This window comes from Fusarium tjaetaba (assembly GCF_013396195.1).
Source record: "Fusarium tjaetaba strain NRRL 66243 chromosome Unknown NRRL66243_c0000128, whole genome shotgun sequence".
NCBI classification, from domain to species: domain Eukaryota; kingdom Fungi; phylum Ascomycota; class Sordariomycetes; order Hypocreales; family Nectriaceae; genus Fusarium; species Fusarium tjaetaba.
This window is the reverse complement of record NW_023501324.1, coordinates 51768-71234: the sequence shown is the minus strand read 5'-3', so window position 1 is coordinate 71234 and position 19467 is coordinate 51768. Positions and strand designations below refer to the sequence as shown.

The 19467-nt window shown below is 48.3% G+C and overlaps 3 protein-coding genes across 3 annotated transcripts; 2 read left to right on the top strand and 1 right to left on the bottom strand.

Moving 5' to 3' along the window:
* Positions 1-5341: 5341 nt before the first annotated feature.
* Positions 5342-7365, top strand: FTJAE_6569 (leukotriene A-4 hydrolase; the record flags this gene model as incomplete). Its single annotated transcript, XM_037353193.1, has 5 exons — positions 5342-6143; positions 6200-6335; positions 6387-6493; positions 6544-6938; positions 6988-7365. The coding sequence occupies 5 exons, from the start codon at positions 5342-5344 to the stop codon at positions 7363-7365; spliced, it is 1818 nt and encodes a 605-aa protein (XP_037206343.1).
* Positions 7366-7425: 60 nt separating this feature from the next.
* Positions 7426-7828, bottom strand: FTJAE_6568 (uncharacterized protein; the record flags this gene model as incomplete). The annotated part of the gene is made up of 2 exons (XM_037353192.1): positions 7426-7644; positions 7694-7828. The coding sequence occupies 2 exons, from the start codon at positions 7826-7828 to the stop codon at positions 7426-7428; spliced, it is 354 nt and encodes a 117-aa protein (XP_037206342.1).
* A 4433-nt stretch (positions 7829-12261) lies between these two features.
* Positions 12262-17641, top strand: FTJAE_6567 (kinesin; the record flags this gene model as incomplete). The annotated part of the gene is made up of 2 exons (XM_037353191.1): positions 12262-12325; positions 12381-17641. The coding sequence occupies 2 exons, from the start codon at positions 12262-12264 to the stop codon at positions 17639-17641; spliced, it is 5325 nt and encodes a 1774-aa protein (XP_037206341.1).
* Positions 17642-19467: the final 1826 nt, after the last annotated feature.

Here is a 19467-nt window from a genome sequence, read left to right as displayed (position 1 = left end):
GGGGCACACGGGACCAGGAGCTAAGGTGAAGTTGACGAGCAGACGAAGGTCATGGTTCTTGACGGATGGTCCATGCTCCCCGCAAGGCACAGGTCGGCCTAAACTTTGTCAACCGGGCTCGGAGTGGGTTCGCAAAAAGGAATAGATCAACAGGGCCTGTCAGAAATTTGAAGCTGTTTTTGTGGCTGCCAACGGTTTTTACTCGACGCCTCGTTCGGCGGTTTTGCTCTTTGGTTGCCCTCCATCACTTCCCGGACTCCCTAGAACTCCTTAGTCAATCCATGTCTCATACTGCCCCTGGACCCAACCTCGGCTACTACGTTAGCGGAACCGGGACAGGGGTGTCTTCTCCACCATGACGGACAGAGATCAGACCCTAGACGTACTGTGACTAGTTGAGCCGGAGGGTCTTGGCACACAGCTCCCAAAGCAAAGACGGAAACTTCCCATCAATCATCGTCCACGAGGAGATGAATAACTGTGGCTCGTGCGATTGTCTATCATGGTGATGCGGTCAAGACTAACAGACTCGACAAGCGAGAGGAAAGGAAAAGGAGGGAGAAATTTTCGATGAATTTATCTTGTCACAAGGGAAAGACGAAAGCCCAATGCACCAGTCCTTCCAAATTGGGGAGTGGCTTTTTACAAACAGAGACACTCCCCGTGGAAGGCGTGTTTCAGTTTCCATCACGTATCAAATCTGGAAGGAGAGGTCAAAACGGACGGGAGGCACGCCCCACGGGCTAACGGTGCCGTTGGGTTGCTTCGCTCGACATATTCTATCCGTATGGTTACAGCAGATGTCTCTGGGAGGATAGGGTTTCGAAATCCAATCTGGCATGGACCAATTGCAACTATTGCACGAGTAAGCTCAACCTGCACTGCAACTATATCATCATGTTGCTTATCGGAGTTGAAGGCTTCATTATTCATGTTCCCTCACGTGCGGTGCGGATAGTCGACTATCCGATGTCCATCATTAACGCGTCTCTGTATGATAGGGTCCGAATACTACTCTTAGAGTTTTCCAGTTGTCTTGTGGCAATCATGCCGCTGCATGCCGTCTCCTTGCTATCATTTTACTAACTTAGTATCCATTGCAGAACATGTTGCCCCCACCGTATTAAGATTTTGATAGTCAAGGTTCCTTTGTCCGTCATATAATTGTAGTATGCATAATAGGGATATCACATGAATATGACGAGTTGACGAAATGATAGTGTTTTTGTCTTGGCTAGAGCACGACTTTCTTTGCTTTTGTTCTCCCTCCAACGGCTGCAGGGATACCAATGGTGGCTTTATCCCCGACAAAAGGCAACGTTGATCACTTAGACGCAAAACCCGGATGCAACGTCCACTAGAACTACTAGGGCGAGCAGAGAATTCCCGCTTGATCTACAGAGAGTCGATCGACAACGACTGTAGTATTTGAGAATAGAGAAAATACGACAGTGACTTCCGGCCAAGATGAAGACCCTTCGTCCCATCCCCCGGCACTACCTACTTCCATAGGTTTTTGGCAGAGGTCTCGAAACATGCTGACAAGTGTGGACTGCTGCATATTGCATATGATATGTTTCCGGTGTTTCCTTATTAAAGTTTCTGAACTGCATTATACGTCATTCAGTCTTACATAACTAAAAGGTGCCTTGTCCTTTTTTGTTCTTTGCTTTTCCCGCGTCGTTTCCTCTTTTCACTGTCTGCTGGAATTCTACATGCAACCCTGGCCGGAATATTTAAATAACCTTACCTATAGTGTATTGTGAACTCGTGTTGCTACTTGAAACATAACCGCTTCTGGGGCTAGTCGACTATTCATTTCGTATCCGGTGCGTGTTGTTTGTTCATCAGTAGGTTGTAACCATGCATGACGAACCTCCTACTCTCTTGGTTCATTGATGTTGATCAAGTGACTAGACATTGATCATTTCCGATATGCATATACCCTTTGCTACTGTATTATCCGGACGACGCTATAAAGGGCAATACTATCGTCCATATAGCTATACCATGACTTGATATGCCATCTCGAGGAACTGGTCCACTGCACTGCAACATCGTGAAGCTGTTGCACCATCCCCTCACCATGATGGTACATATGAACTATCTTTGATCTACGGCGCTGTACCTTTTTCAACAACTCTCATAGCTGAGCTCGCTTATGTTGAGCTGCCAGAAAGCATGGGCCCCTTGTTCTGTCCCGTGCTTGCGGTCGGTCCGGGTTATCCACCCGGCCAAGGGTCAATTAGAACATATCACCCTTGCCGATGGTTTGAGAAGGTCTCAGATCTAGGCACACATCCTCAACGCCGGTGTTTCCAATTGCACCACCCATGTTCGTACAGGTGAATTTTTCATCAAGGTGAGTGATCGTAAAGCAGAAATGATAGGTGTCTTGAGTCAACAATACCTAGCCAGTATTGGTCTGTGTTCAGACCTCCAGTGTCAGTTTCAGCTGTCACTGGGCGAAGATCAGTTACCTTACTCATCGTTCATAACAAAAGCCCGTGTCATGATTATACTCACTGAGAGATCTTGCTCTCAAAGCAAATGCGGGACGTGAATGAGACAAACTGACATTGGTCCTTGTTGGGAAAAAGTATCAGCCAACCGGTAGTGTTCTTGTTCACCCGCCTGGCGGCACAGTTATTATCTGAAGCAACAATATTGGTTTCGAGGCATTGGGTATTCCCGTCACATCTACCCTTCAGCTATCCCTGCGCAATAACACAAGATCCTGCATGTCTGATATGGTTCGTCAGTGATTCAAGCCAAGCCATGAGGCAAACCAGACTCGCCCAGCCCCTCGACATGAAACAAGGTTCAATCTGGCATCCCATTCAGGAACAGATATCTGAACAATCGGGTAAGCACAGCGTCAAATGACAGGGGAGATGGCGTCCATAGGCCTTCAGTAGTTGGTCCGGATCTTTTTACATCCAAGTGATCCCTTTGCCCAACCCGTTAAAGCTGGACAATTAAGACATCCAGCCGTCTGGGTGACTTTGTGGCGCTTCACTTATATGCCCAGGGTAGAACACGTGGAAGTGAAAGTTAGGTGCAGCCCTACATGCCAACTTAGATATCGCGGGTCATTGACCACATTGTAGTTAGATATCATCTCGTGTACGACTAGTCGGTTTCATTCTCCTACCTAAGATCTCGGCTACAGATAATTACAATGGGCATTGACTTCGTAGGCGATATCAGGGTATTTCCCTATAGATAATACATGCATCCACCTGGGAGTGATCACCAAGAGGCATTAGATCTGCTCTATGTTATGATCTTTTGGGTATATCAGGGTGATGATAGTGCACCTGCAGGCAAACAAACATGTTGAACAGAAAGCCACAATGGACCTATCGGAATCATTCAGCTCGGACAATGAAGAGCATGTTTCAAACAAGAACGAGGCCTCGCCGTTGGATGAAGTTGCGAAGATCTTCGCTGATCAATCAATCACTTGCAAGTCTTCAACACATACGGAGGCTTGGCAGCGTGGCAACCCTACCTCTTACTATTTCTAAGACCGCTTCATGTAAAAGCCGGTTTCGTCAAGGTTAAGACGTTGAGTAGCAATGCCCATGTTAACTCGAATCGATAGCACCCGCATGCTAAGACCAGGGGAGAAGCTACTAAACAGGGCTACCTAGGATAGCTTGCAAGAATCTAAGCCTCCACTGCTTCTGCACGTCCCCTGCATTAAATCAACAGCTGGGATCCCCCACCCGTCAACTCGCACCGCTACCACCGCAGACCCGGCCCAGGCTCGCTTGCGCTTTGGTGGTTTCGTGGGGTGATATTTGCTCCCTCACCATGACGCCTCCTGCAGCAGCGCCAAGTAGTTTGCCCGGGAGTATCGACTCCAAAGACTTCTTCAGTGCCGTCATGACGTCCTATACGGTGTGTCCCCAGGCCAGCATTGACCTGGGAAAGATTCCGCTATCGCAAAGTGGCAACTTTGATCAAGTGAGCGGAGGCCTTGTTTGTGACGAAAGTTGGAGCCTGCTTCTCTCTCTAGCGATGAGACACTTCCCAAGTATCGTATGGTGGCCTCAGTACCCTTCATATCCTTGGCCAACGTTGGACAAGGGATCATTAAGGACCCTCAATTTCGCCCCTACCAAAATACCGGTGCATCGGAGAACCTGTCATGACTCGGAGATGACAATATCTGCGCAAATATTACCTTCGGTATCGTGACAATTTGACCGTTAGGACAGAAACATTCTCGAAAACCTAGCTCCCATCAACGGCTGGTCTAGCCCGATTGGACCCTAATAAAGTCGAGTTCGTTTTGCAGCTTAGGGACTTCGAATTGCAAACCCATATCAATAGCTCCTACTCATGCAAAACACTAATCTGAGCCTTGCCTTCACAGCAGTTGCTCGTTTTATGTGTCTATTCTCTAAAACACTATGTATTTCAGAATAAGGCGTGTATAATGGTGAGAGCTTCGGACCTATTGTGTTCGACACATTTGGCTGGTGCCCTATTTGCTTTGAGATATAATTAGAACGGATATCAGAGTTTCTCTCTTCCGGACGTTTTTTCTCGCCTCTGACTTCAATGATAGCCCTGTTCAGGTGTGCCAAGCCTGTTACCGAGCCTAAGCCTCCCAGTTCCATGGCCCGTTACTAGGGATAGACAGGCTGGCTATAGGTGGTTATAGATATCTGTTGGCATCTTGAGCCACGAATAATAACACATGATAATGGTGGGAATGTCTTTTGTGAAGATAGCCAGGCTTTCCAAATTACAATGAGTATCCAGACTGAATAGTCAGTCGTGTGAGACATTTCTGGCGGGAACGTGGTGACTTCTACTCCATATCCGGCCTGACTCCGTGTTACGGGCAATTGGATGTCATGCCAATTCCCGATGGAGGCCATTTTCGATCATGGATTTCATTACCAGAGCTATGCTGCACGTGACTAGACTTGAAGATACAGTCACCTGACACATAAACACGGCATCACTTTGACTCGAAACTGCTGGATCAATTTGTTCCAATTTAGTGCCGCGAACGGACCTAAGGCAGTTCACATACAAAAGTCCCTATGAGAAGGCCACTATCTTCATGTTTGATACGCCTTTTGGAAGGTGGCTGCTGGTCTATGTGCGGGCCATCTCACGTGATGTTCTAGAAGAGGAATCTGAATGGAAACGCCTTGTTGTCATACCTCACTGAGCCCACTGGAATAAAGCTGTGTCATTGGCGATTCGACAGACCCTCATGTCGTGGTTCTCGTCACTCAAGAAACCTGCGATTCTGCGAACTTATCAAGTCAAAATCACCCACAATCGCAATCTAAGACGAACATTCGCAACAGTCAATATGGCGGCGAATCGTGATCCCAGCACCCTCTCCAACTATGGCGCTTGGCGAACTCGCCATACGACTGCTAGCTTCAAGATCGACTTTGAGGACAAGGCGCTCAAAGGTTCGGTTGTTCTTCAGCTTGAGTCACAGACCGATAAAGAGAGCAACGAGATCATTCTTGACTCTCGATATGTGGATATTTCTACCATCCGTATCAACTCAACAGAGTCCAAGTGGGAACTGAAAGAGTATAATGCACCCCTCGGCGCCCCTCTTCACATCCATGTGCCAGGCGGAGTTGCAAAGGGTGAACTGATTGATCTCGCCATTGACCTCAAGACGACGAGCAAATGCACTGCTCTGCAGTGGCTTACTCCTGCCCAGACCTCGAACAAGAAGCACCCGTATATGTTCTCTCAATGTCAGGCTATCAATGCCCGCTCTATTTTCCCGTGTCAGGACACTCCTGATGTGAAATCCACTTTCACTTTCAAGCTCACTTCTTCCCTGCCAGTTGTTGCGAGTGGTGTTCCCGTGGGAGACCATAGTGCCACGCCTGGTGAAGAGAAACTCTATGAGTTTGAGCAAAAGGTCCCTATCCCCTCTTATCTCTTTGCCGTAGCTTCTGGAGATATTGCGACTGCGCCTATTGGCCCTCGAAGTATTGTCGCCACAGGTCCCAATGAGCTGGAAGAATGTAAATGGGAGCTGGAGCGTGATATGGAAAAGTTCATGGAAGTGGCAGAGAAACTCGTCTTCCCCTATAAGTGGGGAGCTTACAATGTGCTGGTCTTACCCCCAAGCTTCCCATATGGAGGTAGGTTCTGCTATTAGTCAAAAGGCAAGAAAGGAAATTGACCTATATGACTCTAGGTATGGAGAATCCCATCTACACGTTTGCTACACCTACTATCATTAGTGGTGATCGTCAAAACGTGGATGTCATTGCCCACGAATTGAGCCATAGCTGGAGTGGTAACCTGGTTTCCAATGCTAGCTGGGAACATTTGTAAGTTCAGGATGACCAATCGCCTGAAGGGATGATGCTAATGGGGTTCAGCTGGCTAAATGAGGGCTGGACGATGTACCTTGAGCGTCGTATCCAAGCAGCCATCCACGGTGATGCCGAGTTCGATTTCTCTTCCATCATTGGATGGAAAGCTCTTGGTGCGTAACGCGATATTGCTACTGGGACTTCGGCTGACCATATATCACAGAGGATGCTGTGGAACTCTTCGGCAAGGACCATGAGTACACCAAACTTATCATAAAGCACGAGGGTGTTGACCCTGAGGATGTCTATAGTACGGTTGCGTATGAGAAGGGCTTCCACTTCCTCTACTACCTAGAGGGTGTTGTTGGCCGAGAGAACTTTGACAAGTTCATTCCTTTCTACTTCACCAAGTGGTCTGGCAAGTCTCTCGACTCCTTTGAGTTCAAGCAAACCTTCCTCGACTTCTTTAACAACCTCGGAGATGAAAAAGTCTCCAAGAATGTCGCCGAGATCAACTGGGAAGAAAAATTCTACACACCCGGTCTACCCCCTAAGCCTGAGTTCGACACTACATTGGCGAACCAGTGCTACGACCTCGCGACCAAGTGGAAAGACGCTGTAAGTTCCGCCGTCCATAGCGTGATATTTCTACGCTGACTTTTATCAGAACTTTACACCAACTGCCAAGGATCTTGAGAACTTCACTGCCAACCAGAAACTTGTCTTCTTGGCTGAGGTGCAGCAGTCCGGTGAGCTGAGCGCAGACCGAGCGCAGCTTATGGGGAAAACCTACGATTTCTTATCGTCTAAGAATGTTGAAATTTTGTCTGCATATTATCTAATTGCTCTCAAAGCTCATGATTCTGCCATCTACCAGGACGCCGCCACTCTACTTGGACGAGTTGGTCGAATGAAGTTTGTGCGTCCTTTGTTCCGCGCCCTCAACAAGGTGGATAGACAGCTGGCATTGCAAACATTCGAGAAGAACAAGGACTTTTACCATCCAATTTGTAAGGGTATGGTCGAGAAGGATCTCGGCCTTTAGATATGTGATTGCGGAGGGGCAGTCCTTATAAATCCACTCTCCCAATATCAAAGAATATATTCAATCCAGCCATTCTGACTTTGCCATCACTTCATCCCACGTCTGACTCTCTTGACGAACAAATTTCACAGTCGAGTCGACATTGTCAGCCCCGAAATTGCCATACAGGTGGGGAAACCCTCCCTCCCATCTGATGGAATCAGCAAACTGCTTGAATTCAAGCTTTATGACCCAGAGTGAGGATGATCTAGTAAAGAACAAGTCTGCGGTCTTGGGTACCTGTGAACTGTATTAGTGAACAGTAACACTGTCTACGAAAAGCGCTCACTTGAATGGACGTGCTCAGATGTACAAAACCATCATTCTGGTCAAGTTCTGATAAAGGATGTTCCTTGGGAAAAGGGTCACCAGGCGGCGACGGGACAATCTTGTAGATGAACCTCGGAGGTGACTCAATAGACATTCTGGTAGAATCGACCAATACGTGACTAGAAGAAGAGATGTGGTTGAACCCCCACCACAATAACCTACCTAAGCACTTGGCCATATAGGGTACATGGAGATAGTGCGAATTTACACTGTATTACCCGTATTATGTAGAGCAATGACCAAGGCCTACAAAATTTGCACTGTACACATAGTTTTCCGTATCCCATTTCACGTGAAGTCAACATCAAAGATAAACTGCATTTTCAACCTCCATTAATCCCTTAAGTACCCCATATCCTTTATGTCACCAGTAGAGCTGATTGTGAGGGATTTCTTCTGGAGCTGCAGCATAATCACATCTTTCGGGCCTCAAAATCCCCTAGCAAGGCCCCCAGTAGCCACGCGCAACGGGCATGTCGCGGGGCCCAGTTTCGTCTCAGCTTCACTTGCTGTCGAATCTCCCTGCTGTACCTGTCGGTGACAAAGTCAGATTCCTCGGATGGTATGACCGGTGAACACTGTTCCACTCTTTGTGTGCTTGCTCACATATTCATCCACGGCACATACTGTTGGCTAACCAAGATAGCGTCACTTCTTACTCAACCTCTTCGGCCTGTCTCTTCCTCAGTCATCTTTATCCAAGAGATAGCAATGCCACTGCTGTGGTGGATGTCAGCCTGCTTCTAGAATCCCTCACCGCTGAGCAAACACGTGTCGGCGAGTTTGTCAACGTGATAGGGTATATCACAGAGCAAAAGATGACTCGTGATAAGAAACAACCATACCAAGAGTCGAAACAGGTGTGTGTGCAGGCCATAGTTCTCTGGTCAACTGGTCCCATGGACCTTCAGAAGTACGAAAAGCTTGTCGATGCCAGATGAATTAGCACAAGGCATGTAGCGCATGCACCCAACAAACTGTGGGATTATCAGATCCAGCTTTGATTCATCGCCATTTACCTAAACTTGCGCACGATCACACAAGCATGGCAGCATACAAGTTAAAATCCGATTGGAACACGAAGACTGCCGGGTCCCGAATATGACGACTCCACTCCTATGCTTTCGTGCAGCTCCAGCTCGACCTGCTACATGCCTAAAACAAATGAAATTTGGGCAGTATTTGCACTCATATGGGTTCTGTTGGGTTGGAATCATGCCAGATGGCACCGCATCTGTGGAAAGACATGGCAACCATCATGACACTTGCTTAATTTGACTCAATTGGGTATCTCATCCTCCACATATCTATATTGGGCACCGGACAGCTTCTGCTTCATGGCTATTTGCAGCCTGCAACCCTTCGCTTCACCGCACTCTAACATTCCATCCCAAGTTGTTTCACGGGCCTCAAAGTCGGGGGTGATGGCTGCAGCTGCCAGCCCTCGATGTACAGAAGACCCCCCACAGGTATCTGTCAGGCTTTCCTCGGGGTACTGGATAGGTGGAGAGGTAACACGGTTTTAACTGCTGAGTCATGCTGGGGCTCAATCATCATCCTGCCGGCGTCGGTCGTGGTAACGTCGATGAGAGTCTCTGGAAGACCCTCTCGAAACAATGACAGGCTGATGTAACGGTCGTTTCAGCAACTTCTCGGGATTCTGTTGGACCTTGGCTGCGGCCTGTCGATCCCACAGATCTTTCGACTTTCGGCAAATATCATCGATTTGTTCCTATCAAGTGTCAACCGACTGAGGACGTTTACAAACCAGCAGTGACCAACATCTGTCAGGCAGGATCCGGGAGTGGTGATGAGGAAACCATCCTCTCCCTACGTTCGAATTCATGAGCAAAGGATAGCCGCTGGGCTAGCTTGACAAAGAGATACCTCCAACGTGTATGGGCGAACTGTAGCCTGGGGTCCTAGATAATACTGGAGTTCTTGAGTAATGACTTTTCTGTGAATGTCTTGATGCGGGATCCAGTATTTGTTCATTGAAGAGGACATGGTCGCACAGCCGATTCTACTGAGGAATTTACGAATATCGAGACAGGCTGGGAAGAATAAAGCGGTATGAACTGGGCCAAGGGAGGGTATTTATCCAAATCTGGCACAGCCTGCTAAGTTACAAGATATGGTTACGATGTGCCTGACGGTTAGAGGGTACTTTTCCTGCTAATGTATGCGAACCCAAGGTATGTTAATCTTTTGCGTGTGACTATGCTCACCGCTCCACAGCATGATATCCCAACACGAATTTGAAGGTCTTCAAGGGGTACCCAGATTTGATTTGCTGCATGTGTTTTTTGTCGCTCCTTGTAACCAGAACCAATATGGCAGCAAACCCCTGCCATACGCCGCGAGCCTTTGAAAGTGAGGCGAATCAGGTGTGGTTGGTCATTGGTGAGCGGCGCCCAGCGTCCGCCCTGCCAGCGTGGCAAATATCGAACGGGGTGCATCTGGTGCCAATAACGCCGCGCGGAGGGAGTTCAAAGGACGCTTGCTGAACTCAGACTTTATTACTCCTCACATGCGTGTGTGAATAAGTTAAGATGGGGGTTGTGGTGGATGTCCGTAAGGCTGATCACGTCGACGACAGTCATGCTCTATTCAAGCGAACCCAGATCTGCGCTTACCACAGCCCAAGCTTTAAACGATCGTGAGACTCATTGGGCGAAGTAAGCGCCATGTGCATCTCTTGATCTAGGGGCAACGGCACGGAAAGCCACTTGACCAATAAATCTGCAGGTTGCCGATCTTGTAAGCGATACAGAACCCCATTCTCTTTCTCGAAACTGTCAAAAGCCAGGTAATTTTGTTCTTTCTCAAAGCGTGCTAGCATGACTAGGCCGTTGTGTTCATGATCTCCTCTAAGGCGAACTGCTTCCCTCCAAATGCTAAATGGAGATTCTCAAGCCCTTGCCCTAGTCGTAATGTTGCGATTTGCACTCAAACCTTAATGATGTATTCACTCTTCATTCGTTGGATCTACTACTGACGCCACAGTCTCTCGAAGCTTCAGTTCATCATTCCTGGATGATATTGCAGGCGACCGAGCATCAGACACTAATTGCTATCCCCAGTCTTTTGGCCTTGATTTGAAAAGAAGTATCAGGAGACATAGGAAGGCTGATCCCGGATTCTGTCAAGCGTCGCGGCGTCTGGAGGATTACGTTATGGTATCCTGAATATGTCTCGAGTTCTCTTATTCAGTTGGTGGTTACAAGCCATTTGAGGGATTCTTATTCAGGCAGACGCCATATAGAGACATGCATATGTAAGGGACTCCGTACTCGTACATGAGTTCGACTGTTCGAAGGCATTTCAAGGATTACGTTTGCAAGCGAGATGTCTCTGTGAGTCTTTCATTTCGGTTCATGCGCCAACTTCCGGAGCAGCGAGACGAAGAGGTCTTACTGGTAGTTGCTGGCAATTATCAGGGTAGTGTTCGCCAATCAAGACACTCAATCTCATGATGAAGAACGTGTTAATCGGCTTTGGCATTGCGTATTGACAAAGGGCGCTACAGGATTCTCAAATGTTCCATGTTTCTTCCACAGGCATGCAAGTCCGGTTTCGCCTATATCGCTGAGCTAAACAGCTGGAGAGCCACAACTAACGTTGGAGTTGAACAAAAAGTTGACAATTTCGAGGTCTGCATAGTTGAGACGTTGAATTTGTCAATTAATGCCATGGCTGGTGCATGGACGTGATCCACAAATGAAGCGCGGGGAACGGGAGCAGAAGCGAAAGTAGAGACGGAAGTCAACATCAAAGACCGAAACCAAAAGCGAAACGAATTGGGGCGAACATGAAGTCTACGAGTTTCATGGAATTGACACCGTCAAACCCATTCGCATTCGCGGCTGGTTCAATGCTGACGAAGACGGGTTGAGCGCTGGCTTGCGGTTAATGCTCGGCAGTCAACGTGCCTCCAACATTCAAGATTGGAGCTACGGAGTACTTCCACGTGAATCCCACTCCCAACTTCTTACTAACAACCCCAGATCCCCTGCTCATGCATCAGCTGCCAATCAAAGCACGGGACTTGGACCAAGCAGCTTGCTGCGCGACCTCCGACCGCGCCCACCAAATTTGTTGACAAGCAACCTTCGCAAGGTATTCTATTCACTCGTGCTTGACAACGAACAGGCAAGCATTCTTGCACCTCAGCTCCCCGGAAGGTAGCTCCAGCGAGACGAGCTTTGCCTACAGCGATCCCCTGTCGAAACCTGGAATAGCGATACCAAATCCGACACTGTCGTCATTTCTGGATACGTACCTCTTAGCCCGTGCCTCAAGGGACGGTCAACCCCTTACGTAGCGATACCTACCGACGAGACAATGCGCTGAAGTTTCGGCCGGCGACTACACCGTGGAGCCACATGCTGTTGCAATAAACTATAAGCTACCGGTATATATCGTTTTGGGGATAGTTCTGACCCCCTTCCAAATCCCGCGCATTCTCAACAACCAAGCTTTTGTCCAGAGGGGACCGACTTGGGTCCCCTAGACAAATCGCCAGCCATGCCGCCAGCAGGCGGAGGAAATATCAAGGTGGTGGTGAGATGTCGACCTTTCAATAGCAGAGGTAAGTAGCGGGTCTGGCTTACATAGATGAAGAGCGGTGCTGAAATGGGATCCAGAAATCGAAAGAGGTGCAAAATGTATCGTGGAGATGAAAGGGAACCAGACAGTGGTCACCGCACCTGAAGGGAAAGGCGTGAAAGATGGAGGACCAAAAGCCTTTGCATTTGATCGTTCGTACTGGTCTTTCAATAAGGACGACCCCAATTACGCTGGCCAATCGAACCTTTTCGACGATCTGGGACAGCCCCTTCTCGACAATGCATTCCAAGGCTACAACAACTGTATCTTCGCCTATGGCCAAACCGGTTCAGGAAAGTCATATTCTATGATGGGCTATGGGAAGGAAATAGGGATTGTTCCCTTGATTTGCCAGGATATGTTCAGAAGGATCGATGAGCTGAAGAAGGATAAAACAACGAAGTGCACGGTCGAAGTTTCTTATCTCGAGATTTACAACGAGCGTGTCCGAGATTTACTCAACCCCTCAACCAAAGGCAACCTCAAAGTCCGAGAACATCCCTCCACAGGTCCCTATGTGGAGGATCTCGCCAAGCTTGCAGTCAACGAATTTCAAGAAATTGAACATCTCATGGATGAAGGAAACAAGGCCCGAACAGTTGCCGCAACCAATATGAACCAAACATCAAGTCGAAGTCACGCCGTCTTCACCCTGATGTTGACACAGAAGAAATACGATGCTGACACAAAGATGGAGATGGAAAAGGTCGCCAAGATCAGTCTGGTGGATTTGGCAGGTTCTGAACGAGCAACATCCACTGGAGCCACTGGCGCGAGGCTGAAAGAGGGCGCTGAGATCAACCGATCATTGTCGACGTTGGGTCGCGTCATTGCCGCTTTGGCCGACCTGTCAACCGGTGGCAAGAAGAAAAAAGGCACTGGTCAAGTTCCCTACCGAGACAGTGTCCTGACGTGGTTGTTGAAAGATTCGCTAGGTGGTAACAGTATGACGGCAATGATTGCAGCCGTCAGCCCGGCTGATATCAATTTTGATGAAACGCTCAGCACTCTCCGATATGCCGACTCCGCTAAGCGAATCAAGAACCATGCTGTTGTCAACGAGGATGCTAATGCCCGTATGATCAGAGAATTGAAGGAGGAGTTATCGCTATTAAGGAGCAAACTTGGGAATGGCCCTGTTCCTGGTGGAGCTGCTGGAGGCGGACTCGTCACCGGAGAGACTTATCCTGAAGGCACACCCCTAGATCAGCAGATGGTCAGCATCACTGGCTCAGACGGTGTTCTGAAGAAGGTCTCGAAGGCAGAGATCGCAGAGCAGTTGAGCCAGAGTGAAAAGCTGCTTACAGATCTAAATCAGACATGGGAGGAGAAACTGTTAAAAACGGAGGAAATCCACAAAGAACGTGAAGCAGCCCTCGAAGAACTTGGTGTCAGTATTGAGAAGGGTTTTGTTGGCCTGCATACGCCGAAGAAGATGCCACATTTGGTCAACTTGTCTGACGATCCGCTTCTGGCTGAGTGCCTTGTCTATAATCTCAAGCCGGGTACCACAACAGTCGGCAATGTTGATACCAACGCCGATCATCAAGCGAATATCCGACTTAACGGATCCAGGATATTGCACGATCATTGCACTTTTGAAAATGCTCCTGACGGGACTGTGACTCTCACTCCCAGTGAAGGTGCTTCGGTCATGATCAACGGAAAACGTATCACCGAGCCATCACAACTTCATTCTGGTTATCGTGTCATTCTGGGCGACTTTCATATTTTCCGATTTAATCACCCTATGGAAGCGAGAGCAGAACGGGCTGAGGTACCAGAGAGACCACAGAGCTTGCTTCGACACTCTATCACAGCTAGTCAGCTCCAGGCGCTGGATCGAGGCTCACCATCGCCAAGTCCCCGACCCGGCCACGAAAGATCATTCAGTAGGGTTTCAGAATTTGGCGACATCTCTAGACCAGAGTCTCCATCAATATTCCAGAGAAGTGGCAGGGAATCGGACTGGTCGCTTGCAAGACGAGAAGCCGCTGGTGCAATTCTTGGATCTGATCAAAATCTTACCAGTCTTACTGACGAGGAGCTCAATGCTTTATTCGAGGATGTGCAGAGGGCAAGGGCAGAACGAGTGAATGGTCGCGAGGATGGGGACGATTCGGAGTCTTCCTACCCGATCAGGGATAAGTACCTGTCGAACGGTACGATGGATAACTTCTCGTTGGATACCGCTTTGACAATGCCCTCAACCCCAAAACAAGGAGAGCCCGACGATAGATTGAAAGAGGTCCGCGAGGAGTTGCAAAACAAATTGGAGAAACAGAAAGAAGAATACCAGGACCAACTAAAGAGCGCTGAGGCTGCTAACGTCGAGATTGAAGAAATCAAACAGGAGAAGGTCAAGATGGAGGCGGCGTTGAGGGAGTTAAAGGAAGACATGCAGAAACAGCTAAACCAACAACGGAAGCAATTCGAAGAAAAGATCGAAAAGATGGATCCCCTCAAGATGCCAAAGAAGAGCCCAACCCTCTCAGAAGAAGAGATTGAGATGGCAAAGAAGACTGTCAAAACTTGGCGAGGCCGACATTTTGTGAAGATGGCCGAGGCAGTGTTGCAAAACGCATCCATTCTCAAAGAAGCCCAGGTCATGAGCCACGAACTTGACGAGCACGTCGTTTTCCAATTTGCGGCGGTTGACGTCGGCCATGTTTTGTGCTCGTCCTATGATATGGTGCTCAATGGACTTACTGGTGAGGGCGATGATGTGGCACTGGAGGAAGCTCACAAGCCGTGCATTGGCATTCGTGTGGTTGATTACAAGCACAGCGTGGTTCACTTATGGAGTTTGGAGAAACTACATGACCGTGTAAGGCAGATGCGGCAGATGCACCAGTATCTTGACCAGCCGGAATATGCACAGCACCTCAGTCTCGACAACCCGTTTGTTGAGACATGTATGCCGTCATATACTCTTGTGGGCGAGGTTGATGTGCCACTGAAGGCAGTTTTCGAGTGCCGGGTCCAAGATTCCACTCTCGATGTCTTATCGCCTTACACATCACATGTTGTCGGCATCATCAAGCTCTCCCTTGAACCATCACATGCTCGTGCACCAACAAACACTCTCAAGTTCAATGTTGTCATGCACGAGCTCGTGGGGTTTGCTGAACGAGAAGGCACAGAAGTCCACGCACAGCTCTTCATCCCAGGCATTTCTGAAGAGGATGGCATTACCACGACCCAAATGATCAAAGACTTTGATGAGGGGCCAATTCGCTTCGAGAGTGTTCATAGCATGAGCATTCCTCTATTTGCCCCTCAGGATGTCACCTTGAGAGTCGCCATCTTCGCCAAAGTCTCCACGATGCATTTGGATAAGCTGCTCAGCTGGGATGATATGCGAGATGCTGTGCCTGTAAGAGAAGACAAAGCCAAAGCATCTCGAATCAATGAATCGCAGTTCTACACCCAGGAGAAGCACGACCTACTCTCCCGGATCCAAATCATGGAATTGAACGAGAATGGCGAATATGGCGCTGTTGAAGTCACACAAACCAGCGAGCTTGACACGGGAACTTTCCAGCTTCATCAGGGGTTGCAGCGAAGAATCGGCATTAATATCTCTCATAGTTCTGGCGATGCTCTTCCATGGAGTGGCGTCACTGCCGTTCGCGTTGGAAAGATCAGACTTGTTGACTCGGCTGGGAAGACACCTGACATGGGGGCTAATGAACCTGATATCTCTCTGAAATTGTCACAGAGCCCGATCTTTCGCGAGAATGCCAACGGTACTAAAAGCCTCACAATCTACGCTCAGTGGGATTCCAGTTTGCACAACTCACTGCTTCTTGATCGAGTGACGCAGGATAAGTATCGAGTTCAAATGACAATCTCATGGGAGATCAGCTCTGAGAAGTTGGCTGAGCCGATGAAGTTCTCGCAAAAGGTTTGCGTGCAGATTCTATCAAGAACTTTCGTGCGACAGACCTCAATGTTCTCGGCACTCTGGCAGAATGTTCGCTTCGTGCGCTCCTCGACTGGCATCTTCACTCTTGCCATGCGTCCTGCTCCTGTCAAGAAAGTCGGTGACCTGTGGAGGCTCAATAGCCAACATGACTACGTCAAAGGCGAGGAGGACCTAACAAGCTGGACACCCCGAGGGGTGTCGCTGGTCAGCGATTTTCTCATGGCTCGTAAGAAAAAAAAACGCGCCGCGGATCTGTCAGTCACGGAGTCTGTCTTGGCCAAGCTTGGTTTGGATGGAGCAGGTACCCTGCCTGAGAAAAAAGAACCCGAGCCTGAACCTTCTCCAGAGCTAAAGCCAATCATTCCAAGCGACGATGACCTGCTTAATGATACACCAGAAACTTCACAGACTCCTTCTCTCGATGATGAGGAGCAGCCTCCCGCAGACGCACCTCAACCTCAACTCTTCAAGGAAGCACAGCAACCTGAGACGGATCTCTCTAACCCAGAGCAGTCTGAAATAACAGAAAACCACATCGAAGGACATGACAAGCCTGTCATAGAAGAGTCAGAGAAGGAATACACAGAAGAAACGTCATCGGAGACACCAGAAGCTACGGAAGTTGAGGAGGAAGAAACAATTACTGTGGAAGAGCCACAGGTCAAGCCTGAGTATGATGAAGACCAGGCCTATCTTTTGACAAAGTGCCTGAAGCTATGGAAGAAATATCCTGATCCATCGAACAACATCCTCAGCCCGACCAACATGGCACCTCCAACAGACGGTCTGATGACAGACGGTCCAGCACAGCCGACACTTGTCGCAACAGTTATCCGAGTACCAAAGAACCCCAAAGTTCTGAAAGGCGGGTACCTGATGATTCCGAACAGCGACTCAACTCGTTGGGTCAAAAGATTCGTCGAGCTGCGGCGACCGTACCTTCATTTGCACTCTGCTACTGATGGTGACGAGGTTGGGCTCATCAGTTTGAGAAACTCTCGTATAGACAGTCAGCCTGGGGTGTTGGGCCTGCTCCAGGGGCCCGATGATTCTGGGGTGCAAGGTCAAGATGGGGGAACCGATTTCACACCAGGACATCGACGAACTGGTTCGGGCCGTGTTATCTCTACTATATGGACAGGCAGTGGACCTGGCGCCTCATCAGGAGGGCCAGGCCTTCAGCGACTACCAGAGCGGATGCAGTCCGCAGTGTTTGCCATTTATGGAACAGACAACACTTGGCTTTTCGCAGCACGGAGCGAGCGTGACAAAATGGACTGGATCTTTCGAATCGATCAAACATATATGTCAAGCAACGACAGTGTCCCCGGAAGTGGGATAGCCAGCCCTTACCCCGGGAGCGATTTTTAGAGCGGGTGAGCCTGCTTGTTATGAGAGTAATGACTTGCAACGTCCTCTTGGGGAAACGATTTTCTTTGTAACTATTTGATGGTGAATTAGATGAGATGACTTATACCCCCACAGGAGTAGGAGGGCAATCATGTAGATTTGCTTAAATTTTGGATATATCTTAGATAAAAGAATCAACTGAGAACCACAGACAAAACCAAGCGCAATGGCCACACCGAGTATCCGGTTTTCTGTTGTACATACCTGTGCTGTTACCCCTATCGGCCATTGTGAGGTTATGCTAAGCCAAATACCGTGGAGCTTCAATGGTTCTGACGCAAGAGAGACCCATGCCGTGAATTAGAGGCTCTAGCTTGCCATGCTATGACACAATCGACACGAGGACCATCAGAGCTGAGGGCAGCTACCATAGTTCACCTCTTATAGATATACAAATATGTTGGAATCTCTCCTTGTCAAAACCAGGTGGTGCTCACCTACAAGAGTGCAATAATGCAACGGTGTTTCTTGTAAGTGGTGAAACATGCCATGCAGCGCACATTCAAAGTTGTGCAAGTAATATAATTACCTAAGTGAGAGGCTACAAGATACGTAAAACTCAGCAACGCATGAATGGCTCGAGTGGTGATTCTAGTGCGGGAGCTGGGACGGAATAGATCACCCCGTTCCCCTAACCAATAGGGCATCTTCCGCAGGTAGTTAGAAGATTAGTTTAAGGCCAGGGATGCCCGGGGAAAACGGCTTCGGAGCGAAGCAAGAAAAAGTTAGGGGGCTGCCCCCAGAATTTCTCGAGAATTCGATTTCGGAGGTATAAAGCTGGGCATGGGAACTTGCACCGAGATTATAACGTTTGGGGTGTAAGTGCTGAGTGCTGACGACGTCCCGGGAGATGGTTTTGGAGAACAAGGCAATCTTATCAAAGGGAAGCAAAGTTGGTAAACTCTTTGGTATCGGAAATGAGCTTATGGTATAAACTTGTGATTCTATTACTATTGACTGCGATGAAGAGATGTGTTTCCGAGGTGTGTATAAGCCAAGTACATGTAGCGAAACCTTGCGCAAGGTGTCTTGATCTTGGTGACGGCCCAGGAGCATACATCATGGTTAGCAATGTCATAATGTCTGTCGATTGGTTCGGTAATGCCCAAAAGAAGTCCTGATTTGTTGGATGTCTCTCCACATGTGGTTGGTCTAGCCAGTCCCCAGAAATAGGATGCGAAGATAAACTCATCAGAGATGGACTGACTTACCTATGTAAATATTTTCTTATTTACAAACGAGGTTATGAATTTTATTGCATCCATCAGCTACTGCTATTTTCATATCTCGATTAATGCCAACACGCAGGTTGAATTACATACAGCCTTGATCTTAGCGCGTCTCCAATGTTGGAAAACAAATACAACTGAACCAGGATGAAGGAAGAAGAGGGGAATGGAAGACGCCGAAGGAGAAAATGTTCACGAGACAGGGTGTTATTTGGCCCGCTTATTAATAGTAGCTCAACTCAAAATGAGAGAAGAGTTTTCTGAAAGGTGAAGACAGACCCTAGACTGATGGATTGGCAGAAGCATATCTTCGGGGCACAACGTTGACAAGGACAAGGAGTGTTTGAGACGCTAGGAATAGCAGAAGTAATTAAACTTTGTGTACGAAGAAATACGTAAAGCGGTGCTCCTGGCGGTAAACATTGACTCTGAGTCGCCAAGTTACCTACGTAGCAGCATGTGCATATTATTACTACGCTATGGAATACTATATGATGCATTGAGTTTGGAAGAGGCTACTGACTTCATGTCACAAACTGCACTTAAGTCGGCGTGAAA